We start from the raw sequence: 27934 nt of genomic DNA on the forward strand, positions 1-27934 counted from the left end.
CCACTAAAGTTAGAGTAATCTAAGCTAGAGCATGCTCAAAAATGGCAGTCTGGAAAGGCTCCGCAAACAAATTCCTCTACAAAAACTGGAACTAATCTCCCTTTAAAATGATTTTCATTTAAATAAAATAGAAAACAAATGAACTTTTGATTTTGGTACAGCTGTCTGAAATTTGTTTCTTATGTAATGAAAGCCCTGCTTACCACATACCAAAAAGTAGAAGCAACTAATTCACAGATTAATCAAAATTATTTATGTCAATATGAGTCAAATGATAATGGGGGACCTGAAAGCACATATTGGGGCAGAAAGAACATGATATGAGGACTGACTGTGTCCACATGTATGGTGGAACAGAAATAAAGAAGGAGAAGCCATTCTAGACTTCTGTCTGGATTATACTCAGTGGATGGTTCAGTATAAGTACTAGGCTAGCTGTCCTTGCAAGCCACTTTAAGTCTAGCCAATTTCCCTTTCTAAGATGAGAATCAAACCCTGTACCTTAAGAATTTGAGATAAACACCTTAACCATTACAGTAACCTCCGTAAGAGCAACAGTCAGAAGATCACATACAAGACAGGTCAACATGCAACTCAGGTAGACTTCTTTTTAGTAAGGAAAGGGCACTGAGGTAGAATCAGTGATTGCAAAGTCATCCCCAGTGAAACAGATGGCCAACAGCATAAACCACTGGTTGCTACAATCAGCTGCAAATAGAGGTCAGAGAAGGTTCTAAGGTCAACAGAGGCTAGGCTGTAGATATGGAAATTAACTTGAGAGAAACTACAAGAGTTCAAAGAAATACTCAGGAAGAACAGGAAATAGGTGAAGTTGAAGAAGAATGGCAGCACCTCAAAACAGCATGTATGAGGACTACAAAATAAATATGTGGCCAAGCCAAGTATGGAAATAAGGTACATAAGGAAAGTGTGCGGTCAAATGCAGAAGTCCAGGAAGTCACCAAAAGGAAGAAGAGGTGCAGGAAAAAGTGGGACATAGAAACGATGGACAAGGCTAAGAAGGACTACTGGCTGGCTAACAAGTAGGCTAAGAGAGGAGTTGCAATAGGAAAGAAAAAGGCATCAGAGACAATCTACTACTTTCTGGAAAGTGTTTCAGTAGATGGCACAAAGAAACTCTATCAGCTTGAAGGGCAAAGGCAGAGAGATAAAGATGATAGTCATCAGACACCATTCATAATGGATGCCAGCAACAACCTGCTCACCAGTCCACAGTGCATCAAAGGCAGAAGGAAGGAATACTTACAACAGCTTCTGAATGAAGAAAACCCCACAGAAACTGTACTGCCCTAGACACAGCCTGCAATGAAAAAAAAGAAGAGATGCCCACCATAGAAGAAGTAAGAACAGCACTACAGAAAATGAAGTCAGGAAAATCAGCAGGCTAAGATGAAGCAATATTAGATATAATCAAGATGTTGGGTGAGTTAGGGGAGAAATAGCTCCTGGGGGTATTAATAGCAGCATTGAGAAAAAATTGCACCCTAAATGACTGGAGAATAAGGATTCTAGTACCAGTATACATGAACAAAGGGGACATTCACAATTGTGGGCAGTATAGATGTTTTCCACAGTTGTCACACTCCATTAAGTTCTGAAAGGGTGATGGCTAAATGAATGCATAGAGTAGTAGAAAGTAAGGTGGGAGATGAACAGTTTGGATTCAGGTCAGTATGTAACACAACCTACCCAATATTTGCTGTGAGACAGATAGTTGACAAGAAGCTACAGATGAGGAAGCAATCCAAATAGACATTCCTAGACTTGGAGAAAGCACATATCAAGGACCCAAGAAAGCTGATTTGGGCAGTCTTGCAATGGTTAGAAGTCCCAAAAACAATGGTAGAATTTGTTCAGGCTATATACAGAGACCCAATGACCCAGGTACAAATACTGTTTGGAATCACAGAGGGGTCATCAATGAGAGTGGGTGTGCATCAGAGTTCAGCTCTAAGCCCATTGCTCTTCATACTGGTGATGGACTACATTAACAAACAGATAGGTGGGGACAGATCAACAAAGTTGCTGTGTGCAGATGATGTGGTATTACAGGCAGACTCTTAGCAAGAACTTCAGCAAAGGATAGAGGACTGTAATGCAAAACTGAAGGCAGACAGGATGAAACTGAGTACAGACAGCACAGTTGTAATGGCAGCAATTGAGGGGGAAATCAGAAGAAACTAAGAATTAAGAAGAATGGAAAACAGTGGAACAGGTTAACAGCTTCAGGTATCTGGGAGAAGTGCTAGCGGAGAAAGGAAGTCTGAATAAGGAGGTCAAAGCCAGAATCAAAGGGGCTGCAGCCAACTGGTACAGAATGTTTGAGGTAGTGTATGACAGGAGAATACCAAAGAAGCTAAAAAGTAAGGTGTTCAAATCAGAGGTGCAACCGGTACCACTGTATGGTATAGGAACTGGGCAATAAAAGCAGAGCAGCTGAGGAAGTGACAGGTGATGGAGATAAAGACCTGTGATAGTTTGTAGGATGCACAGTGTGGGACTAATGGAGAAATGAGGTCATCGGAGCAGAAGCCAAAGTAGCTCCAGTTGTTGATAAGGTCAAAGTGAACAGATTATGATGGTTCAGGCACATGTGCAGGAAAGCAGAATACAATCTGGTGAAGAAGATTTGGGCGAGACAGGAAGAAAGCAAGAAGAAAAGAGGGTGTCCAACAAAGAGATGCATAGATTGTGTGAGAGAAGACCTGTGACAGTCAGACATGACTGTCAAAGAAAGCAGGAGAGTGGCATTGAATAGAAAGAGATAGCAACTGTTGGCACAGCACCCTGACCCCATTTAGAAAACAGGAAAAGGGGGTCGATGATGATGATAATGATGAATGGGTCTACTTTGTTTTGTTGAACCTCATTTCACTTAATTTCACCCCGACCACTTTACTGAAAACTCAAATTACTGAAAACTCATTTCACTGAATCTCATTTCATTGAACTGCAGTTAGTATATATGGCACTGTGTAGAGTATTGTAAGGTAAGTAAAAGGTATATGCCCTCTTCCCCACTGTAGTGCAATCCTGGAGTTAGTATATATAGTTAGGGGGGGTGTGGGGGTGTGGAGTGTAGCGTCCCACTTAGTTTGAGTACATATTGTCTTCTGGAGAGAGTTAGTCATTGGTGTTGTAACTATGTATGTCTATTGTTTAAAATGTATTGTTTTGAAGTTTTTGGTAAAATAGAATATAAAACAAACAAGGTGGGGGGCTATGCCCCCCCAATGTGGGGGGCTGTGCCCCCCCAACTATATATACTAACTCCAGGATCACACTACAGTGGGGAAAAGGGCATATACCTTTTACTTGCCTTACAGTACTCCCGACAGTACCATATATACTAAGTTCAGTAAAATAAGATTCAATGAAATGAGTTTCCAGTAATTTGTAATTTCAGTGATGTGGTCGGGATGAAATGAAATTCAGTGAAATGAGATTCAATGAAGCAAAGTAGACCCTGATGAATATGACAAATAAAACAGAACAGATGTTTGTAAAAGAAATGTGTTACCTAATACATTTATTGCAGATCTGTCTGTAACAGATATGGATAAAGCTCTTCGACCATGTTATGTTACCTATTTTTTTCTGTACTTTGGCTGATGTGTCACCTTTCTATATACTACTTTTTTCCAGGATGACCACTATGGATTACTTACATCTTTATGCTAGTTTACAACATTGGTTTATCACAACCTTATCTGACTTCTTCCACCTATTCTGGTTTAGATCCACAGGCAGTGGTCAGTGCAGTAACTAGCTACACCTGTCACACTGCTGGTAATTGACAGGCTGTCCAGGCATCAGTATGCAGCAGCACAGCCCTCGGGTAGACTCATGTTAATGCAGTGTGTTTTATTCTGGACCTGAGGTAGCTACACCCTGGCAATTCATAATTTTGTTCTAGGAAGTGGGTAATCTCATGATTGCCATGTACTGCATTTTATCCTACCTTTCAGAAAGCTTCACACTGATGGTACAATGGATTTTATTCTGACCAAAATACCCCCATACTCAGCCCCATACTGAGAGGCTGTAACTCATTTTACTTTGCCTGTCAGGCACTCATATGATGACAGTGTATTTTGTTCTTTTTGCAAACAGCAGGACATACTATGATGCTGTAATATGTTACCTGCAGTATAAGTAGGCAGTAATAGTGTTGTGATCTCTTCACCTGCCAATGGTCATTGCCATGTCCTTTCCCCGTTCGTTCCTAAAAAGACAGCTATACACAGAATGCTTCATGTCATTCTCTCTTGGTAGTTCTATGAAACCTTAGGCACAAGTGTGCCTTTGTGTCACCTTCCTATCTGTCATAACCTTGAATCAGGCCTAGCTGAATATGTCTTACTTTGCTTCTAAATTCCAAATAAAATGCAATGTCAAGGGTTTCCAGATGAACTCTGACATGACCCATTGAACATTTATTTGTAGATTAAAGCTAACCAGACTTGAAATTGTCTTCACTAAAAAATGTCCTTAGTAGCAGAAAACTGGAAAAGAAATTATAAAGTAAATGAAAGAAAAGTTGTAAAATATAAAGTATTACCTTTTGTGATGTTCTCTATAATATGTTGCAGTCCATACATGTTTGTGGCTATGCAGAAGAGCTCCATTGGTATCTTCTCCACCTCCACCCTTGATTCACTCCTGGTGCCATTAACCTGCCAGTCAGCTACCAGTGTTCTGTTCTCCGAGGTTCTCATTAACCATGTGATGTTGGCAGCAGGGTTGGCATCACTGACGCATACCCTGCAGATCCTGTTATTTTGAGAGCTAAAGCAGGAAGTTGGACTCTGTATTTCAGGGGGGTCTACAATAAAATGTTAAAATGCATTGGTTAGAATCTAAGTCAGTATTCCTAGACTGCATTAACAGCAAAAAAATTACCTTTTCATTTGTTAAAACTAGCAACAGATTATTCATAAATGCCGTCTGCCCTGCTCTGAAGCAGATATAGATGGTCAGTTAAATGTCAGTTAAATGTGCTACATTTCAAATGTCCAATGAGAAAGTTGCAACCAGTTAATTCGTTCATTTTATTAATTACTTATTTCAAAATTACACTAGCGTTTTTCTTCTGCATTAGGTATGCCAAACTAAATGTGCGTATATTTCACTTACTTACCTCTCTGGTATCAGTCTGTCCATATGTCTATCCACTTCCCACACCATCCTGCTTACTTTCCTACCTGTCCATCTTCCCCTGTTTACATCTATTCTTATCATTCCATTGCATAAGGCACCGGTAAAGCTGCATCTGTAGCACTGTGGGCATTTTTATGCCAGTAATCAGAGAGCAAGACATTTACAAAAGGGTAGCAGGATTTTAGAAGTTGGGCTATGAAACCCAGCTGAAAGATTTTGTCATGAATGCATCTGAAGAGAGAAAAGAAAGAAGAGATTTACATGTGACATTTTCATGGGACAAGTAGCATAAGCTGAGCTGAACGTTTAAGAAGAGGAAGAGAAAGCATCATTCTAGCTTGATGGGGGCAAATCAAGGTTGACTTAAGAAAATATTTTTTTTACTGGAATCGTCCTGAGATCCTAAAATATATTATTAAAGGCACAGTAGAATATAGGACAATGGAAGAGATCAACTATGCCTGTAAATGGCAGTAAAGCAACTGTTGAACAGTGACAGTCTGCTACATGTAGATGGACTAGAGACACAAAATATCTTCTTTCATCCGTATCTTCATCCACTTACAGTCTGTCATCTTTATCTAGATCTGAATTATGCATTTTTGTTTGCTGCAACTGGAGGTATTTAGGTGAAATGGCAGTAGAGTTTTTAACCAGATTGTTTAATGAAATTTTGGAAAGTGAGAGGATGCCTGTGGAATGGAGAACAAGTGTTTTGGTACCGATTTTTAAGAATAAGGCTGATGTGCAGAGCTGTAGTAACTACAGAGGGATTAAATTGATCAGTCACAGCATGAAGTTATGGGAAAGAGTACTGGAAGCTAGGTTAAGAAGGGAGGTGATGATTAGTGATCAGCAAAATGGTTTCATGCCAGGAAAGAGCACTACAGATGCAATGTTTGCACTGAGAGTGTTGATGGAGAAGTACAGAGAAGGTCAGAAGGAGTTGCATTGTGTTTTTGTAGACTTAGAGAAAGCATATGACAGGGTGCCTAGAGAGGAGTTGTGGTACTGTATGAGGAAGTTGGGACTGTCATTGAAGTATGTAAGAGTGGTACAAGATATGTACGAGGGTAGTGTGACAGCGGTGAAGTCTGCGGTGGGAATGACGGATGCATTTAAGGTGCAGGTGGGATTACATCAAGGATCAGCTCTGAGCCCTTTCTTATTTGCAATGGTGATGGACAGGTTGACAGATGAGATCAGATAGGAGTTCCCGTGGACTATGATGTTTGCAGATGACATTGTAATCTGTAGTGAGAGTAGGAAACAGGTGGAGGAGACCCTGGAGAGATGGAGATATACTCTAGAGAGAAGAAGAATGAAGGTCAGCAGGACTAAGACAGAATATATGTGTGTGAATGAGAGGGAGGATAGAGGAATGGTGAGGATGCAAGGAGTAGACGTGGTGAAGGTGGATGACTTTAAATACTTGGGAGCAATAGTTCAGAGTAATGGTGAGTGTGGAAGAGAGTACAGGCAGGATGGAGTGGGTGGAGAAGAGTGTCAGGAATGATTTGTGACAGACGAGTACCAGTAAGAGTGAAAGGGAAGGTCTATAAGAGGGTAGTGAGACCAGCTATGTTATATGGGATGGAGACAGTGGCACTGACAAAAAGGCAGGAGTTAGAGCTGGATGTGGCAGAGTTAAAGATGTTAAGATTTGCACTGGGTGTGATGAGGGTGGACAGGATCAGGAATAAGTATTTTAGAGGGTCAGCCCAGGTTGGAAGGTTTAAAGACAAAGCCAGAGAGGCAAGATTACATTGGTTTGGACGTGTGCTGAGGAGGGATGCTGAGTATATTGGGAAAAAGCTGCTAAGGATGAAGCTACCAGGTAACAGGAAAAGAGGAAGGCCTAAGATAAGGTTTATGGATGTGGTGAGAGAGGACATGCAGGTGGTTGGTGTGACAGAGCAAGATGCAGAGGACAGGAAGAAATGGAAACAGATGATCTGCTGTGGCAACCCCTAATGGGAACAGCCGAAAGAAGATGATGACTTCTGCTGTTGTTTCTGTACTCCTTATGGCGATTTTGGTGCAGTGCACTTAATGCCAAATGTGAGTGAGTGAGTGAGTGAGTGAGTGAGTGAGTGAGTGAGTGAGTGAGTGAGTGAGTGAGTGAGTGAGTGAGTGAGTGAGAGTGCACTATAGACATGCAGACAGGAGTTTCCTTTGTTATGCTAACAACCAAGTTCCTAACTTCACTGTCCCATCACTCCATTTGACTGCCACAGATGATGGACAGAATCAATTGATTTACAGCTGTTTTTTGCATGGAAATGTACCTCCTACTTGTAAGGTAGCACTTAGATGTGATCTCAAAAGTAGTATATTGGGAAATGTAGTCAAAGCCCTTTCACTGAGGGGTGCAGGGGACTATGTGTCCTTCAAAAAACATAGATTATTAGAATGACTTCTTTTTATCTATCCTGGCTTTTATATACCAAATAGGGAAAGTGAAAAGAAGTAAACAAGGCTTAGGAAATGTATTATTGGTGCACTCCCATAAATAGCATGCTTTTATATAAAAAAAAAATATATATATATATATATTTATATATATTTTTTTAAGAATAGCTTCTCTTTCTCAAATCACAATGCTGCAGCTCTGCTAAATGGTAATGAAACTGATTTCTGAACACTTTATACCAATCAGTACAAGTTAATGCACCTTAAGACAGGAGCAGTTAAGACAGAGTTCTGATTAATTGGTTGGAGTTATATTTTTGACATGACAAAAGGTTGAAGGATGAGAAGGCCAGCAATATAAGCTTACAGATATAATTACTATTATTTTATATATTCATTTTCAATTGTTCACAGGAAAGTCTGTGTGTAGAACCCCTTTTCAGCCAACAACCTGAGTAGAAAAGTTCAATTCTTACAATGTAGTACAAGATACAAATGAAATTAGCACAGGTAAATTAAACATTAGTGTCATCTTTATCTGTCAGACTGGTTCTCATTACATAAAGGTAAATTGAATAAAAGTATGCAATCACACACTGGTACAGTACATTCACATGGGTACAATCACAATATCATGTTGAAATGGAATTATATACAAGCTTTTGCAGTGAAACAGCTGTAAACATGGATATGTATTAGTAAATGTATTGGGTCCTATATTAAAGTGGGAGTTATGAAAATTATTCAGGTTGTGTTAGGGTAATGTACCCTTTAGGGTTAGATCAGTAAGTAGTAAGTTATACACATAACAATATTAGTAGGTCAGTAGTTACAATAAACTTAGACTATATACATTTTACTTACAATTGAGTCTTCACACTTTATTACTAAGGCCCAAAGGTTTTAGGAGGTGAGAGTGATGTGGGAAAGTGGTCGCAATGGAGAGAGCTGCTAATGTTAGAGTTAGCCTGGTAAGCAGTAAAAGCATAGCCAGGGGTCCTTGAAAACAGCTGAGGAAAAAGCAAGGCAAGTAGATGATAAAGCAAGGCAAGAGGTCAAAAGGTGAAGAACAGCAGGGAAGAAGAGGTGTTAGGTGAGGCAGAGGACGAAGAAGGAAGATAGGTAGGTGTATTCTACCAGGAAGAAGTAGGTTAAGTTTGCAAGGGAGTAAGAAAGGAAGTCAGGCTTTGGGGAACATTCAGAAGCCTAAGCCACAGAAATATTAGAAGGGTACTTGGTTAGATGAGACATCATATGGGCTGGTAGAAGGAATTTAGCAGACATACACATGGACCTCTGTGGCAAAAAAGATGGATTAGGTCAGGTAATGAATAAGGTGTTTGAAAAGGACAGGGAAACCCCATGTACAGTGGTCCATACTGGCAATAATGATTTTGCAGAAAGGACTTAAAAGGAAGAAAAGTAAAAGACCAGGCAGCTACAGATCACAGTTGTTTTGTGTGGGATGGCACTAGTAGTCAGAATGACCAGGGTAAGGAAAGGTAAAATAGATAAATTAGATTTCTGTCTGAAGGAATGTGGAAAAAAATATCTGTGGGATAGTAAGGATGCAAATATGATGAAACTAGATAAAAACAACACAGGCTTCACATCATCCAACAGAAGATAGCAGTGCTGAAAGATATCCTTCAAACATTCAATAAAGTTATAGAAAAGCCAGATAAGGTAATCAAAAAGAAGGAAAGGCGCAGACAATTAATCTAATGTATGGCCCTTAACAAATGCATTGCTGATGTCCAGGTAGATTACACTGACAGGTGCTCTTGGTTTATTTTGCTCTTACTCTGTCATAAAAGAACAGAATGTTGTTTTGGTGTGATCCACTGACTTAAACTATGTTCTTGTCTAAAAATGTATCCTACTCTTCTGCAGAAATAGACATATACTTTCTGTGAAGGTTTTTGTCATGTGTTTCCCTGAAATTAGCATCACATTACTTTGTAGTCATCTGGGCTTGTTTTTGTTTTAGACTTATGGACTGAGTTCACATTAGTCATACTCTAGACTTCCGAGAGTACATCATCTTCCTCCACTAACCTTCAGTAGGGCATGTGGTATAGGCCAGACAACTACAAATGAATTTATTAGTACCCTTGGAGGGGAAAACCATTTTTAACCCCATATTGTCTCCTTTTTTGGAGTGTCTAGGTTTTCTTCCACTGTACTCATATTCATCTTGTCATCCATGTACTTCAGTTTTTTTTCCCTTGACCTTTCTCACATTGGTCCTCTACCTTCCTTGGTATAATAAGGAGATGAAGAATTTCTTCAGGGTATTACTTTTACTTGTTGACGGTCAGTCTTTTTCCCCAGCTCCATCAACTTAATGTAGACCCTCTCCTTTATACATAACAGCCCTGACAATTAACCTTAATTTTTATGTAAACATGACTACCTTTACTCTCTATATACTTTCATTCATTCATCACCACAACCACTCCACCTTTGATCTCATTCCACAGCTTCTTAATATTAACTATCCTTGCGCAACTCCATAGCTCCCCTGCCCCATTCCACATAATCAATCCCATGGGTGTAGCCAGGATTTTTGGAACTTTGTGCTATGCTCCAGAATACAGCATCCACCACAATAGTAGTTCCCAACATCATAAAGCATGAACTTAAAACAAATTTAGCACATAGGTGTTCTGGAAAAAAGGCATTTAATTAAATATTTAACCATAAACCTTGGTAAATATTCTTATAAGAAAAATTAACCTTAGTAAATATTCTAATTAGAAAAATTAAATGTGAACTCTTTTCATTGCACAAAATGCAAAATTATTTTTAAAAGTGTACACAACACCATGCACTGCATGTGCCTGGCTATACCAATAGTCCATCCCATTATAAAACATATAACTTTCTTTATTTTGAGATTTCTGAGCAGATTTCCCATCACACACCAGTCTCTAGTATGGTCAGTTGTGGCCAGTGTTACCCTTACTGCTACACATTGGGTGTTTCCACTTTTCAAAGTGTCATACCTAGTAGTTTCCCCTTTCTAATCAATCCATTTAACATTTGTGTGAAGACTATTGCTTCCATTACTATATTACTGGGCTGTTCCAGCCCACCCATTGGAGATTAATGTCCATTACTTCTACCACTCTTTGTCAATATTCGCAAGTTCTAAATTGTTCATCAATTTGTTGTCTTCCTTCTCTGTAGCATTCAGTCACCTATACATGGTGTAGATCCAAAATGTACTCCTTCTGGTTCCTTCAACTCAACTTTGATACACATGAAGTCCATACAAGATCCTTTCTTCCACAGCTATTTGACTTTTAAAAGTCTTACAACTCCTACTATCTTACTATGTAAGTTCAGAGACCCATAAGTGGCTTAAAGCAAGGTGAAGATGTTCATCCACTGACATTTAGTTATAGAGTATTTGTTTTCTGTGTTTTATGATTTTAAATGACAGATTCTTTGGCTTTATTTCAGTCATACAGTTGAATTTCGCCCAGGTGATTAGTCAGTTGCTCACTTACACAGTAACTGAAGTATGCTTTTTATGATCTGAGTCAACCATGTTATATCATTTTAAGTTTTCCAGAAGCTTTTCTTACCCCTCATTTTCTCATGTTTCCTGGTGTTCAAAGTTAAAGATGTTACTTCTGATCATTTTTTTAATCCAACACTCCTTTGTAATTCTTTATTAAAACCTTTAATTGTGACCTATACAAAACTTGAAGCACCTGAACCATTTATGGGTCAAGTGGGCTGCTTTGGGATATAGTATTATCCTGGACCCATTTTGCTAGTCTTTAACCCACTGCTATTCTAATGCTATTATCCTGACATCACTTGGATGTCCTTCTAGTCATTTTCATCTTTGATTTACAAAGCAAATGATTTTATACAACAGTATAGACATCTTTAGATGGGAATTTCAGCCCTTGTTTTTTTCTCCACTCACTCTCTCTCTCTCTCACTAATGACTGGAGCACCTTTCTCCTATTGCTGTCATCCTTGCTAACCTATGCACACTGCAGCCCAGATGTACTTCAGGTTCTCTTCTTTCAGATAAGGACCTCTTATCAATTAGCATTCAGGATGCCATCTCATTTTTTTTATTCATTTTCGTCAATGCTTGTTATCTTTCTCACGTCCTACCCATCCGTTGGCCATTTTGCATAATGATCTTTATTGAATAGAGAAGGACCTTTACATCTTTCTGGTTTCCCCAAATTTTTAATCACATTATTACTTCACTTTTTTATTTTTTTAATACAACCATGTCTACAGAAGATCTTTAAATAGGCTAACCTCAGCCTATTTAAAAGATACATTACTCAGCATGGCATTATCATTTCCCTCAGTGCACACCTCTCTTGATTGGTGCACATTTTCTCCATATAACACTGGCATTTTCTACATATTTTCAGGCTTATTTTCTCAATAACAGCTATAGTTGTTAACCTTCCATCTCTAACTTGAGGAACACTACCTCTCATAATATGGAATAAAAATGGGCAAAATGTGGAAAACCTACTAATAGCTTATCGACGACTTTCAAAAGGAAGCTCACATGATGGTTACAATGTGTTACATTTGCTTCTACAAAGTTCTTTTGATTAATTATGATTTAGTACTATTTACCATATCAGCTAAAAAATTAGTAAAATACATGTGTAAAGGGGTAGGCCTAAGATAAACTAAGAAAAGGGGAAATAAAGTATATTAAGAAGACAGAAGATGGAATGAAAGAAAGCTGTGAATGTTATTTTTTTTTTCGCTTTCCTCACAATAAAAGATCAAATGTGAAAAAAAATGCTGAATGTATAACGGACCCTTTCAATGTGGAAGTGGGAGGAACATGGGCTTTATAAGACCCTAAATGAGCAACATTCCTTGCAATGAGGTGCACTTGAGAGTTATGACAACAGCATAATATGTTTGTCTTTTTTTCCCAAATAAGCTGTTTTCATGTTTGATTTCTATATTGGATCCATCTTTTTTTCCATTTCACCCCTCCTAGTTTGGTCTACCTCCTAGGCAACATCACCATTTGGTTTTATTAAAACTCCTGTCCACAAGTCCTGAATCCATATATTTCTCCTTAGGTACAGATATCTGCTCCTTAGTTCCATGATTGTAGATTGTAATCTTTCAACCCTGTAATTTACTCTTGCCACAGACCTGCTATCTGGGTTCCTATTTGGCTCTTAAAATTGTTATCCTGCCTTCCCGTTTTACTTTTGTTATTACTGCTCATGTTTCATGTTTTATGGGTAATTGTTATCTTCTACTCCCTATACACCTAGGTCTGATAACCTTCTACAGCATTCTTAAATAAAGCTCACTCTATATTCTCTTATTTTTTAATATTTTATTATTATTTTTTGTAGTAAAACACAGATTAGTAATATAAAGACCTGTAACTTTCACCTTCTTGAATAGCATAATTAATTTTCTTTCCTCTAGTCAATGATACAGTAAAAGCACCTTAAAATACTGTATCCATTTTTAAACTACTCTTCCCCCCACATCAATACATTCTATCTCTCAGGTTATTTATCTAATGATTTCCTAGGAACTTTGGGATATTTGCATAGCCGGCCTTAGGCATAGGCCAACTAGGCGGCCGCCTAGGGTGCCGCTTTAGTAGGGGCACTTTTCCAATATTTATTTGGTGTAGGTAGACCAGGATGGGGGCATTGGGTGGTGTGGTGGGGGGTGCCTTGGTGCCCTTTTGCCTAGGGCACCAGTTGATCTAAGGCTGTTCCTGGATATTTGTTTGCTTTTTTCCATTCTACAGTTACATCTAGTCCTTACACTTAAAGAAAGTAAATTAGTGGCTTCTTCTATGCACTATTTCAGCCCCCCTCAGTTTATATTGTATGTTTAGTACAGGTGTGATGCCAGAATAGAAAAAGTCATATAAATGTGATGTGTTTTTTCTTTCTTATTTCAGACTGTTAACACATTTGCAAAGTTCATTTATGCTTTGTAAAATATGCAAATGGAAATGTACTGAAATTTCATGTATAGACTATCTTAATAATGACAAGAGAATTGCATGTATTCTTATAGGTCATGGAGTTGTAGCTTATTCTGCAATAACTGTATTATGCTTCTGCTGTTACAGGAAAAAATCCATTTGCTTTATTATAATTAAATCATGACATGGTTTCAGGTCAGAAAACAAATGGCCATTAAAAATGAAATTAAAGGATTCTTCAAAGATACAGCCAGCCAGAGCTGGTAAAGTTTATTTCTTAATCTGTACACATGGAAGAACCTATTCAGTTACATCTCTGCCTTCTCTGGGGAAAAGGTAATATGCTAGAATATATATTTTGGGCCAAAATTAGTCAATGCAGACATTGGTGTAAACATCTATTTAAGTGTTTTGTAGTTTTCTGTATAATATTTTAGTTAGTCAGATCAGTTAGGTTTAGTAGTCTTAAAGTTAGAGTTGACTAGGTTTATTTAGTTGTAAGGTAGATTTTTTCTTTAAATAGTTTGTCTGTGCAATTGACTTTATTATTGCAACAATATTGCCCTAACATTTTTCATTGTATAAGTATTTTTATGTAGTTAGTTTTAATTAAGATTTGTGACTCATATTTATTTATGTATTACTTCTTGCCAGAGGAGAGTTTATTATTTAACACTGTATGTCATCAAACTGCTAGAAGCTACCTATAACTGTCTATAATACTTAAAGCACATTGCCAGGTGAGTATTTTTGTATAATTTATATCTGGATTTTGAAGAAGACTGGTACAGTAACTAGGATGTTTGTTTCTAGCCTGTCTAGAGTAGTAGCAGTACTATCTTGTAGGGAAGAAAGCTGTGTGGAACTGGAAAATTCTACTAGCTTTCCCTGGGAAGTGTAAGTGTGTGTGTGTGTGTGTGTGTGTGTGTGTGTGTGTGTGTGTGTGTGTGTGCGTGTGTGTATGTGTGTGTATCTTGTAAGTTATTCTGTTTTTCTCTCTGATATTGTAACTTCCCACAATTTGCTAGTCTGTTTCTCATTTTGTTACATTGTACTGTATTGTACTGTAATTTCTGTAAATTCTTGTAAAATACTGTGCAATCATAATGTGTTTGTGAAGCTTTTCTCACCAGGCCTCTGCTGAAAATGGGCTTCTGTCCCAGTCAGACTTTCCTGGTCAACAAATTTCAATACATATAATAAATAAACAAATAAATAAACAAACAGATACATAAATAAAAGATGCCCGGTTGCATTTAGTACATTTTTTTACTGTATCAGATTTGTGTGTACTTTTTTACGTTAATACCCTGGTGACTGGCAGACTTATTTGGGGTTGTGGAGCAGATCCAAAGACCATCGTCCCTGTCACTAACATACCCAGGTGGTGTACTGGGATTCATACACCATTAATACCAGAGTGGTTGTCACTGTAAATGATCACACTGGCAAAAATCTAATTTAATTTGCTCAGTTGTATTTAGTCTCTCTGTAGACCCACAGTACTAGAAGCAGGGCCACCATAGCCCATCCAGTAACTTACAAGGATGTATTCTGTCTCTGTTCTGATTGACTTTTGATGGTCAAACACCATATCCATTTTGGTCTGTTGCCTCCTTTAAGCAAGTGTTTGAAGGTCACATCCCTCATGTATTAAATGACTAATATTTCTACATTTTCAATAGGCAGATTTGTTTTTTTTTCATTTAAAGTATAGATTAGAGCAGCATTTGGGAATAAATGGCCATTTGCAATATATTCATTAAGTTATGAATACTTTGACTTCAAGTTGTTTGAAGCTCATTTTGATTTTTATTTTGAGCAATCATGTTTCAAGTAAGATGTTCACCCAGGAAGAGGTTGCTTGAAAAGAACATGTCCCTCCTATTCTAATTTATTTCCAACCCCTGCTGTTTAGTTATACTGTTAGATATTTATTTCTAATTATGCATCAACAACTTCCTACACATCTTAAGCTGTTGACCATACAAGGTACTTGTAATTAAGACAAACTTGCTGATCTCCCCTTGTTTTACTTTTTCTGTGCTTTAACAGACATACTAAAAAGATCTCTGACTGGCATTTTTCTTATTGTCCCCAACTTTAATTTCCCATTTAGAGATGGACAGTTGTCTATAGCCTTTTTATGTTTTAACTACTCCATCTTCTCGTCTTAACTTTATATCCCTTGGGCATAAATTTGGAAAACTTGAACTATTCAGGCAATCTTCAGGAATAGATTTTGTTCCTTATATGTTACTTAGATTACCTTTTCCTGGTCTATAAACTGATGTCTGATACAGCTGTATTTGAATGGGGTCTATGACATTTTGTCAAATGGCTATTCAGCGAATAACCATTCGTTGAACACATGTTTATCAAAACAGCTCTTCACTGAATGGTAGATTTTTAACTAGGACACACAAACGGTTGGCCAACAGAGTGACTGCAAAAAAAAAAAAATTAAAACATGCCAAGGTGGGGAGCTATGCCCCCCGCATCCCCCAATATGGGGGCTGCACCCCTAACACCCCCCCTAATTAAATGTACCAACTCTGAGTTCGCACTACAGTGGGGAAAAGAGCAAATTCCAGAAGGTGGCCGAAATGCTGGTTTGCCCTAGTTAAAATCCACCTTTCGATGAAGAGCACCTGAGACAAATATTTATATCTACTTTAATTTGTATTTTGTAAAAACTTTCTTGGCTGTCAAAGTTAAGCTGATGATATGTAAAACTTTCTGTGATTCTATGGAGCAATTCTCCCCGGGGCTCTCGGGGCTCCACTGAAAATGGATCGTTGGGCCCAGTGGACTTTCCCAGTCAATAAATAAATAAAGAATAAATAAATAAATAGGTGTTCAATGAATGGCTATTCACTGAATAGTCATTCAATGAAATGTCGTAGACCCATTTGTATGTCTATGTGTAGTATGCACTACTAGTGAGGTAACACCTGACTGGACCATATAATAAAAAAAAACAAATGTCAATAATAGAAAAAATAGGATAGAATTTTATATACTGCCTTCTAAAGTTATGAAATAAGCATCCCCTTTTAGCCAGAAGTCAGCCCAGTAACTAAACTTTCTTCAGACATAATCTTGAGATGTGTATAGGAATGTAAAATATAAACAAGGGGTTACAACAGACAACTAACTTTCTTGAAAGCCAAAAGTTTATAAGTTTAATATTAAATAAAATCTGTGAAACTATGAACCAATGACCAGTTACAAAGATATTGATTAATTCATTGGTAGTATTGGAAAGAACTGCATTGCCAACCTTTTTAAATGCTTCATCGATGTTTTCTAACCTAAAGTGAAGTTAATCCTTTTATATTTACTGCAGACATCTGTATCTTTGCTACTGGCAATATGGATCTCCTTCGATTTTCAGCATAGTTTTTTGAGGTTGTATTCTTTACATTTGGACAGGAGCCTCCACAATGCAAAACTTATGAAACTAAGATTTTCTTTGCCCAAATCCATCTGGTAGTTGCTATGAAATTTATTGACAACACAGTCATTGCCACAAAGTTCTGACCGAGAAAAGGTTGTGCCATGACATGTGTAGTGAAGAGTGTTTGCTCCTTATAGATAGTTGTGGAGAAATTAGCCTGAATCACAGTTTCTAAATACAGAGGTTTTCCACATTTTTACATTGCATAAACTACTATCAGAAAGAATAAGCTCCATGAACTCATTTCTCCTTTTAGAGTAAAAAAAAAATCAAGTACAACATAGTATCTTCTGTACAATTAGGATAAGCCAATCATTTGTTAAGTTCATTAATTATGATAAAAATCACCAATAAAATTAAATCACTGACCACCACCATTACTAACAGCAACAGTACCAGGTATATTTTCACCAAAGTATAGTAGTGCAGCAGATGGCCTTCCAACCCTTCATCCGGACCAGATAAAATGTAAATGGTCTGGAAAATTGAGTCAGTCCCAGTCCTGAGAGCCTGTTAATGTTCCAGTTTAATAAATTCCATCTGGTAAAATAGACTTCAGGGACTGTTGCAGTATTTCCTGGATTTAATATGAAATACAACTCATCTAGTGCTAGCTATGGCCTTTCTTGTTGTTGTTGTGTCTTTCGGCTTTTCCCGGTTAGGGGTCGCCACAGCGGAACTCTGGTCCGCTAATGATTGTCAGTAGATTTTTACGTGCCGAGTTGCCAGCTCTGATGCACAACCTTCAATGAAGGTATGCCCATTCACGCATGGCTCCACATAGAAGACGATCTAGCTGAGAATCGAACCAGACAACGATGGCCTTTCTAACTAGATATTATCCACATATCTCAGCTGTTGTTGGTGATGGCTCACATTTCAGTTATTGCCATTATATCCAGAAAGTTCTCCCACTACACAGTGCAGAGCTTCAGTATCTTACTAGATGGAGACACATATTTAGTTGGTTCATTGCATAATGAGATGTCATATCTCATAAGTACTTTAAAGCAGAGGTGCCAGGCAGTTCACACTGTACATAAATGAAACCCGTGTATATCTGTGCAACTGGTCAGAGTTCTGCTTAATGCCACTAGTCAATCTAGTTCCATTTAGTCCATATTCTGCAAGTTTTCTGTATTCATTCCTATACATATTACATTGTCAATATACATGCAGATACATTATTGGTTCTATTAGGACTGTGATTGATTACATTTCCTGATGTAGTTATCCATACTGGAAATCTTAATCTTCTTTTATGGCATTTCTGTCTCATGCCATGAGGTTTTTCTCATGTCAGAATTCTACATTATGACAACAGGAAGGGAGACAGCAATAGAGGAAAACTTTATTCATTAGAATTTATTTTAATGTGTATTATCTTAATAATAAATATGATGGAAGAGACACACATCTTATTTTGCACTGTAACTTAAAATGTGTCAAAACACAATTTCTGTTGAAGCTGTCCAGAAGATTTCAGATGCTCTTTAAGATGATTTTTTGCAAGTAAGTTGTCATTGTGTTAAACATGCCACACTCTCTAGCTACATATCATTAGTATACCTAAACCACAAAAGTAACTCTTCCTTAAAAAAATTCATTGCTTCATGTTGCCTGAAGCATGCACAGCCAAATGTGTGTCAGATAAAGCAAGAGGTACATCAGCTTTAGTGCATATTCCAGTGAGACTTAAATCACATCTTCAAGGCTTTAGTACTATTACCAGCCAGATCAAGTGATTCTTATTAAAATTCAAAACACAAAAAAAATGTATCTGCTTTGCACTATCAATGCTTAAGGACCAGTCCTCTCTGTTTCTTGCAGTCTGTTTAATACTAGCCTGGATGGATTTAGCTGATCTTAACTTTTCAGCCCTAATCATTTTAATTTATATGTGTACCTTTTTCCACTAAGAAGGGATCGTGGCCTTCAAACTCAGTGTCATTAAGCTCTGGATTCCACCATAAAAACCCAGATAGTGACCACCTTTATACACTCCCCAAAACCCTACCAATATGACTAGGATTATTTTCTCAGTCATGCAGTTTTCTAGCTTCTTCCTCAATCCTTGTTGTACCCCCACAACTGCTTTTGTCTGGAGGTCCTCCTGCACTTCACTGGAGAAGAAAGGAGTCCTAATAATGTTTCTGCTCCATCAAATATGAGGTTATGGGAAAGAGGTGATAGTACTTTATTGGCTTATTTTTATCCTACCTTGTATATTTGTATATCTCACTTTTTGTCCCAGGATTTAGTGACATGACAATAATACTTTTTAAAGCCCCAGCTTTAACTAATGTTTCCTCCCTTCTTCATATATGTTATACAGTTTGGCTAACAATGCTAATATGGTTTCTTAAATAGAAAACTCCCACTTCTCTTGATGTATCTGTTAACAGCATAGGGTATGTTACTGTGAAGATCATATAAACAACACTCTTAAGCCCAATAAATCTACATTTCCATCAGCTATTTGAAAAGCACTATTACTATATGTTTAATGACATGGTGGATCATATAGTTGTGTGACTAAACTCACAGTAAAAACAGATCTTCAAAAGACAAGTCACTGTTGCAGTAATTACAACATTTGGGTTACTAATTAACTCACCTGTTTGTTTCAAAAATGGCTTCCCAGTTTTCCTTGCCTCTAGTCACACTTTGCCAACCTCTTTCCTATTTTTCCTCTTCTCTTTCTTCCCTGCTTCTTTCTCCCTCTCATCTCAATGTATATGTAAATATTTATATATGTTGTACCTGGTTCTAGCTTTTAATTGGGTCATACTTTCAGTTTAAAATGAAACACTCTGCTGCTTGTTCTATATTTTTGTAATTTGTACTCTATTGTCATAAAATGTGAAAATGTGGTACTTTTCTGGGGGCTTTATACTCCCTGGGCTGAACCTGACAATGATCCAGCTGGATCAGAGTTATATATTGCTTAACAAATTCAAACAAAATAAAACTGTAAAAGCTGTATTGTTACTGGACATTTTTCCTTAACTGTTGTATTAATCAACATAAGTCAGTGCTCAGTTCAACATCTGAAGCAATATCCATATTTGCATGGTCTCAAGTAAGCAATGTTGCAGATTAGGTGAGTGAAAGGGGTGGCTGTCCAGGGCACAAGCTGTTGGAGGTGTGACCAGTACTGTAAAAGAGGCACAGATTGGTCCTTAGAAGTCAATAACACTTGCAATTTCAGGTGGCTGAGCAAAAGTGCAGTCTTATTAGTTATTTAAGCAGACATGATTGAGATCACACCTGCATGTGCTTGCTTAAATTATTTGTTTGCAGTACATGGAGCTTGTACAGCTCTTTGCTACAGTTTCTGAAAGAGTTATTATGTATTTATTATGTATCTATTATGTACAAACATAACAGCTCTTTCAGTGAGGAAAGTATTTTGGTACTAACGCTACAGGATTTTCTACCCCTTGTAGGTGTGTATGTGGGGGGGGGGATATGCCACCACAGTGGCCATTGACTTGGCTACAGCTCTGCAAGTAAACACTGCTAGTCTGCCCTCATATAAGTTCTTCTGATTAAGAAAATTTGTTGAAAAATCCACCTGGGTTAGACAAAGTATTGTCTTAAAGGCCTTAAATCCTTCATCTATCTTGAGAGATTAGCAGAACTCTACTTATACTCTGTAGCCTACCTGTTGCTCCAAGATTACCCATGTCTCACTTTTCAAGCCATAAAAGACTCAGTCCTCTTTGATTGAATTCCTTTGTAAATATAGTGGTTCCACAAACACCCTTACAAAGTACTTAAACCTACAGTAACAAATAAGGCTCACTGAAGTGACATATTTCTAATTCAATGTATTCCTTGTGTATGGAATAAGTTGCCTCTGCAAGTCAAACAAAGAAACCAGATATTACTCTGGTTGCATTTAAAACTAGTTTTGATGATTGAATTTGTAGACACATAGGGTTATCATGTATGGCCCTTCTCACTTTGATACGTGAGCACTAAGGGCAGAAATAACTTTTAAGTTTGTCAGCTAAAAGGTGTATATGGCTAGCCGTTTTATTGTCCACATGGCCACTTGTCAAGTATTCCTATTGTTTCTATGTAAAGAAGGTTATGTAATTGTCTTTTGTGATAACATATGTAGTGCTATAAGAACAAGCCACTGGTGGGTGGTTACCCTTTACTGTAGTCTTCTCTTAAAGATCTGCAGGTATGGTGAGTTTGCTCACAGAACTGCACTACCTTACTTTGTGAAGGGTCACTGTAACAGTAGATTATAAGATGTAAATCAAATCTAGAATAATTAATAATCCAGCAAGGTAGACAATTATGAGATCACCCTGGGAGGACAAGTATGAGATCACCCTGTATAACAGCCATACCAAACCTTGTCCCACCTATACATTTTGATTCCAAATGGGAAAATCTTTAATTGTGTAGGCAGACTTGAACACTGCTGTCATTGATATGCCTTGAGTAGGAGCATTTCTAAAATATGCAATGGCCACAGCAGTAGCTCTAGTGGCTCAAACTTGATACAGCCTGAATTTTTTGTTGGATGTAATATAACAAATGCTATTTTGATGAGGTCTGTTGTGTAACAAAAAACTGATTTTTCTTTTCATAAGTGACATAAAATGTTGATCATATGTTCTAAGAGAATGTTTCCTTCTGGTATATTATCTCAGTTGTCTGTAGACATCTAGAGTGTGTACTAGATGTTCTCCTGTATTCTAGTAGAATAGTTAGAACATTAATAACCAAAAGGAGTGCAGATACCACATTAGGGATAAGAGAAAAGTTAATGTTTAAAGAAACTTTTATTTATGATGTGAAGACAGAGATGCTTGCACATTAGTATTTGAATTTACAACATCTACCTTCTAGAAATGAATGCCACCAACCAAAGGATTTTCAATATCAGGTATTTCTGATTTGATGAGTCTTAGGGCTCAAACTGGAGACAGTGTAATTTTTTTTCAACAAAAATAAATAAATCTCAGGGTGGAGACCCTACTCTTCTTAAGAGACTTTGCATAAAGGACACCTTTCAAAAAGCTTTTAATAGAGAGTTCAGCTAAAACTGTATGGAAGCTGGTCTTCAAGATGAGAAAGCAGATAATATGCAAGGCTTATGAAGAGAAAACACACCTATCAGGAACTAGATGGCTATCCTTAGAGGTTGAGATATGGCTGACTTGGATGCAAAACTTTTTCCTCTTGTTCACACAACAAATGTTTTATTAGAGAATGCTGTACATGATGACAAGACAAGAGGTAAAACAGTAAAGAGAATTAAGATTCTCTGGATTACGTTATGATCACCAGAATCAGTCTTGTCTCGAGTCCTTTGCTTTTAGAATCACTTCCTGAATTAGTGGTAATGTACAAAATACATACATTATTTCTGGAATCCAGGGAGAGGACAAGGTATAATGTGTCCATAGTTTGACGCGACTGAAGAGCAACTGAATAGAACTATTGGACTTCCACATTGAGATCAGTAGTGAAAAGGTCAATTTTGCATGTGACGTAGAATACTACAATGTATTGAAACAATATATTTTCCAGCTTTTATTTGTGTGGTAGATACCAGTTTATGCTGAGATAGTCTACCGTTAAATTCTCTTGGCCGTGAAGTCAAAGAGAGATCATGTTGGTTGCTTACTGCCATATTAAAACTGCTTCTCTACATAGCTGGTAAGTTTTTAGCTCTGTGTTAGTTAATATTTATTTATTTCCAGTTTGATGACTGGGATGTCCACTGGGCTCAGGGAGCCCGTTTTCAGTGGAGGCCCGGGGAGAAAAGCTCCATGTTACAAAGTTTAGATACAGATACAATATAGAAAAGAAGAACAATTTACAATTATGTTTCATGCTAGAGAGCAGGTGTAAATTCTTAGGTATGTGGTACAAATTTGATATTTACAATATATACATATGTGTGGTAGCCTATAGATCATAGCTAGAGAGGCTAGTAATCATAGCTGGAGAGGGGATTAGAGGTGCAGAGAGAATTATAGGACTAGATGGGGAGAATGCAGTTGCATTTTCTGTTAGAGTAAAGGTAGGAATGTAACTGAGATTTAAAGATTTCAAAGTTTGCACAGGTCCTGAGAGAGGAAGCAAGAGAATTCCATATTTTTTTTTTTGCTAAGGAAAAGGATAACAGGAGTTGACCAGAAGGGCAATTGGGTTTTCGGACACATATTAGGTTTTGGTTAGTATATCTGAGAGTTCTCTGAGGGGTGTAGGGGAGAAGGATGTTGCATAGAGCAGGGCACTTAGAGGGTTGAAAGATTAGTTTGTGGGCTGTGCTAATCTGAAGATAGTCTAGATGGTTGGAGAGTTCAAGCCAGTGTAACAAATTAAGGGCAATACAGCGATGGGAGGAGTATTTGGCTTTGGTGACAAATTTAGAAATCTTATTATAACAGACTTCCAATTTTGAAGTGAATGTGGCAGATAGATTAGTTAATAGAGGAGCACCATACATTAGTGATGGGATATATATATATATATATATATATATATATATATATATATATATATATATATATATATATATATATAATATGGGTATATATAATATACCATGATGTTGTGTTGCCTGGTTTGAGATGAAGAAGAAATGGAGTAATGTGGCTCTAAAAAGCTACAGATGTTTCCGAAATTGCTTTTCTTCCTTTCTAAAATGATCTGAATGTTAATTTCTCTGAAGAGACAAAGGGCAGGATTCACAAAGCCTCCGTGTAAGAGTTACAAGGCTTACACGGAGGCTGCAGTTAAACGGTGAGACATCAGCATGTCATGCATATGCATGAGGGCATGCTGAATCACACCTAAGGCTTACACGGTCCATGGAAGACAGTAGGGGGCATGTCCGTAGGCCGAGCCCTGCAAACGGACACACCCCCAGAAGAGTAAAAGTGCCTAAAGTAAACCACCACGACAGAGTCCATGGAAATGTGAATAAACACAACACAACACATGCCCCCACAGACTATAAACATAAAATTATATAAATGAACATGTTATATTTTTTTTAAATTGTAAAGATGTTTGCCCGTGAGTGCGCTCATTTGTGCGGGCGTACCCGTAGCTTAGCCACAGTTAGCAGTAAGTGAAAAAGCATATAAGAACTAACTATGCAAAGTAAGCCAAAGAGCAATAGCGTAGCGGTAGAGACGTTGGCTGAAAAGCAGGCAGTCAAGGTTCAAGCCACCACAACATCAATTTTTATTTTTAGTGAAATAAGCACGAAACAAGTTCCTGACATATATGTACACATATAAAAATTATTTTTTATGTAAAATGTAATGAAATGGGCCATGTATTTTGAAGAAATGTGAGATAACAAAATAGTAAAAAATGCCAGATGTGCCTATAGCTGAGCTACAGTTTAACAAGTTGAGTGAATCTGCCCGTAGGTGAGCAGTGGTTTAACAGGTGCAAAATGAGTGCCCGTAGGTGAGCAGTGGTTCAACAGGTGCAAAATGAGTGCCCGTAGGTGAGCAGTGGTATAACACGCTGAAACTATGTGCCACTAGCTGAGCTGAGCGTAATATGCATACTGACAGCCAAATGAAGCGTAAACCAGTGTAACCTGTTTGCGTGGAGCTGCGCACCGCGCCAACAAGCTAACCGACAGGCAAAGTTGAGCAAGCTATAACAAAACTGCCTTTACACAGACACACCCCCTAGCCTGTCTAGACAGTCATAAAATATAAAAAGCAGTGGCCAGGTTCGAACCCAGGATATCATGCACCACAGTCAAGGTACTGAACCACTAAGCCATGACAGCTGTACTTAGAAATGCAGTAATAGCAAATATATAGGAATGAATAGAAAGAGGAGCATGACAAAGCAGGTTTTGTGAAGCTGATACAATTCCAAAATGGCCAATTACAGATAAGTGCAGGAAAAACGTCATATATAAGCCCCATAGGCGGGAATACACAGCATAACCGATTGTAGAACTAAGTTGCAGCCAGAATGTCAGGAGTAGGTGAGGGTAGTTGCTTTCGAGCACAGAGGTGGGGCATTGAGGAGTCCAAATATATGGTTTGGCTCCTTGTCCACAATCATGAGGCCCAACTCATGCAGGGCCAGGTCCTGGGGGGAGCATATAGGGCTGAGGCGTGGGACCAGTTGGCTCATGTTCTTACCAGTGCCACAGGGATTCCAAGGACTGGTGAGCAGGTCCATCACCACCATGTAGACCTGAAGAGACGGCAGCAGGACCAACTGAACCTTTTGGATCCAGGAGGCCCGGCAAATGCCCAACGCCCCACTACTGAGTAAGTTACATCTAATTATGTATGTAAGAAATTAACCTAGCTGATATTATGGAGATGTGCATTCCAATATTACTTTATTTATATTACAGCTGCAGGTGTCCGTTCTGCGAACCGCAGAACCTATGGCGATAGGCTGGTGCAGTTGTGCCACCAGGCAGGTCAGTAATCCTCTCCCTGTAACTGTAAATAAATATAAAAGTATGACAGTTAGCAAAAGAGTGCAGTGTAGTCACTAAGTAATAAAATGTGCAAGTAACAGTGTAAGAGTGTTTGCAAGTATTGCTTGATTACAAAAGTGTGTTGCAGTCTGTAATCCAAACAGAAAAATGAAAATGTCTGAAATAAAGTCTGAAATAAAGATGTCCCACCTGTAATATAATAGTACACAACCTGCAGCAGGCTGAAAAATACAGCTGCAGAAGATGAGCAAAACACATGTGTGAAATATATCCCTGTTGAAATACTGAAACATGACAGAAGTGAGACTGTTGGAAAGGATTATAATAACTACAGGTAAAACATGTCAATAAAGCCTAGAAGTAAGTACCATCCTGAATTGTAAAAATAAAACAAGTGAGAGAGTGTGAGAAAGAGTTATGAATCCACCAATAAAGTAGTAATAACTCCTGAATAAAGTATACTGCAATCAGTACACAATGAAATGAATGTGACAAGCAGAACCAAACTGCGAAATCTGTTCAAAATGTTCCTGCAGCTGGAATGTGTATCCCAAAATCTGGATATGTTGCTCTCAGTCTGCAATATGCAGATAGTATGATTGTCTGAAATACCAAACATCCACAGTTGTCTATAGCTATATAAAGCAAATGTAGCAGGATGATGTAGCTGAACAGAGCCAGATATGAACGTGTATGAATAAAAATGAAAATGTATATTGATGTAGCAGTAACATTCCTATCACCAACTTGAAGTAGTTATCACATAGGAAACTGTCGGTAGAACTGTAGTGTGTATATATCTGCAGCTATTAGAAATGTACAGCATATGTATTGGTATTTGAAGGTGTTAATTATATTTTCTTCACCCCACCCTATAACCACATATAATCCATTCCACGTGAAATTGGTATGTGCAATCACAATTAACACCCTGGACATTTGTCCTGTTGGGTCATACATATTTGCATGTACGTTGATGCATCTGCCCTGTTCATACATCCAAACCTGATGGCCTGTTGCCATCAATCAACCCTGCATGTTGTTGGACTATGTATTGCTGTTCAAATTATGCATGTGTTATGCTCACTGTTCAATGGTGTGAATATCTGGGTGTTTGGTTAATGGGAATACTAATGCATGCTGTTACAACTAATTGTGAATGGTATTGTATGTTACTAACCCAAACTGTCATGACATAATGCAAAACATAGGATGACAGGGAAGGTGGGTTCCAATGGACCCACCTCTCCCACCTTAGCTGGCGAGTGCACCTGGCAGTAGTGCCCAGTCTGGACCCTCCTCCGGTGGCCCTGTGCCACCTGCAGGTGGAAGCACTGCAGGAGATGGGGATCGTCCCCCCTCTGCAATATGCAGATAGTATGATTGTCTGAAATACCAAACATCCACAGTTGTCTATAGCTATATAAAGCAAATGTAGCAGGATGATGTAGCTGAACAGAGCCAGATATGAACGTGTATGAATAAAAATGAAAATGTATATTGATGTACCAGTAACATTCCTATCACCAACTTGAAGTAGTTATCACATAGGAAACTGTCGGTAGAACTGTAGTGTGTATATATCTGCAGCTATTAGAAATGTACAGCATATGTATTGGTATTTGAAGGTGTTAATTATATTTCACCCACCCTATAACCACATATAATCCATTCCACGTGAAATTGGTATGTGCAATCACAATTAACACCCCTGGACATTTGTCCTGTTGGGTCATACATATTTGCATGTACATTGATGCATCTGCCCTGTTCATACATCCAAACCTGATGGCCTGTTGCCATCAATCAACCCTGCATGTTGTTGGACTATGTATTGCTGTTCAAATTATGCATGTGTTATGCTCACTGTTCAATGGTGTGAATATCTGGGTGTTTGGTTAATGGGAATACTAATGCATGCTGTTACAACTAATTGTGAATGGTATTGTATGTTACTAACCCAAACTGTCATGACATAATGCAAAACATAGGATGACAGGGAAGGTGGGTTCCAACGGACCCACCTCTCCCACCTTAGCTGGCGAGTGCACCTGGCAGTAGTGCCCAGTCTGGACCCTCCTCCGGTGGCCCTGTGCCACCTGCAGGTGGAAGCACTGCAGGAGATGGGGATCGTCCCCCCTCTGCAAGTGTGGCCGGAGGAGAACCACCACTCACCCTCCGTAGCGTCCGGACTGTGGTGCATAGGGAGATCCAGGAAGCTGTTCTTGGGCCCCTACGCCAGCTTGAGGCACAGGTGGCACAACTAACGGGCATGCCTGCTGCCCGGCCTACACAGCCCCCAGCACAGCCCGTCTCCTAGAGAAGGCACAGTGGCAACTGCCCATGGGTGGGGATATCAGTTCCACTGTTGCCATCTGTGGGCTCATGGGCTCTGGATATCCAAACATCCATCCCGTCAATTGTGTAACCCCCCCCACACGTGTCATAT

The 27934-nt window shown here is 38.4% G+C and overlaps 1 protein-coding gene across 2 annotated transcripts in view; it reads right to left on the minus strand.

Annotated features, from left to right (window-relative positions):
* LOC122799999 (sialic acid-binding Ig-like lectin 11) overlaps window positions 1-27934 on the minus strand; it is a 426334-nt gene that overhangs the window by 263801 nt on the left and 134599 nt on the right. For both annotated transcript variants that reach the window (XM_044069452.1, XM_044069451.1), the window contains exon 4: window positions 4583-4846. In XM_044069452.1, the coding sequence (XP_043925387.1) occupies window positions 4583-4846 (264 nt within the window). The remainder of the gene's footprint in view (window positions 1-4582; window positions 4847-27934) is intronic.

The sequence above is a fragment of the Protopterus annectens genome, chromosome 4.part0 (assembly GCF_019279795.1).
Source record: "Protopterus annectens isolate FY-2018-M chromosome 4.part0, PAN1.0, whole genome shotgun sequence".
Lineage (NCBI taxonomy): Eukaryota > Metazoa > Chordata > Ceratodontiformes > Protopteridae > Protopterus > Protopterus annectens.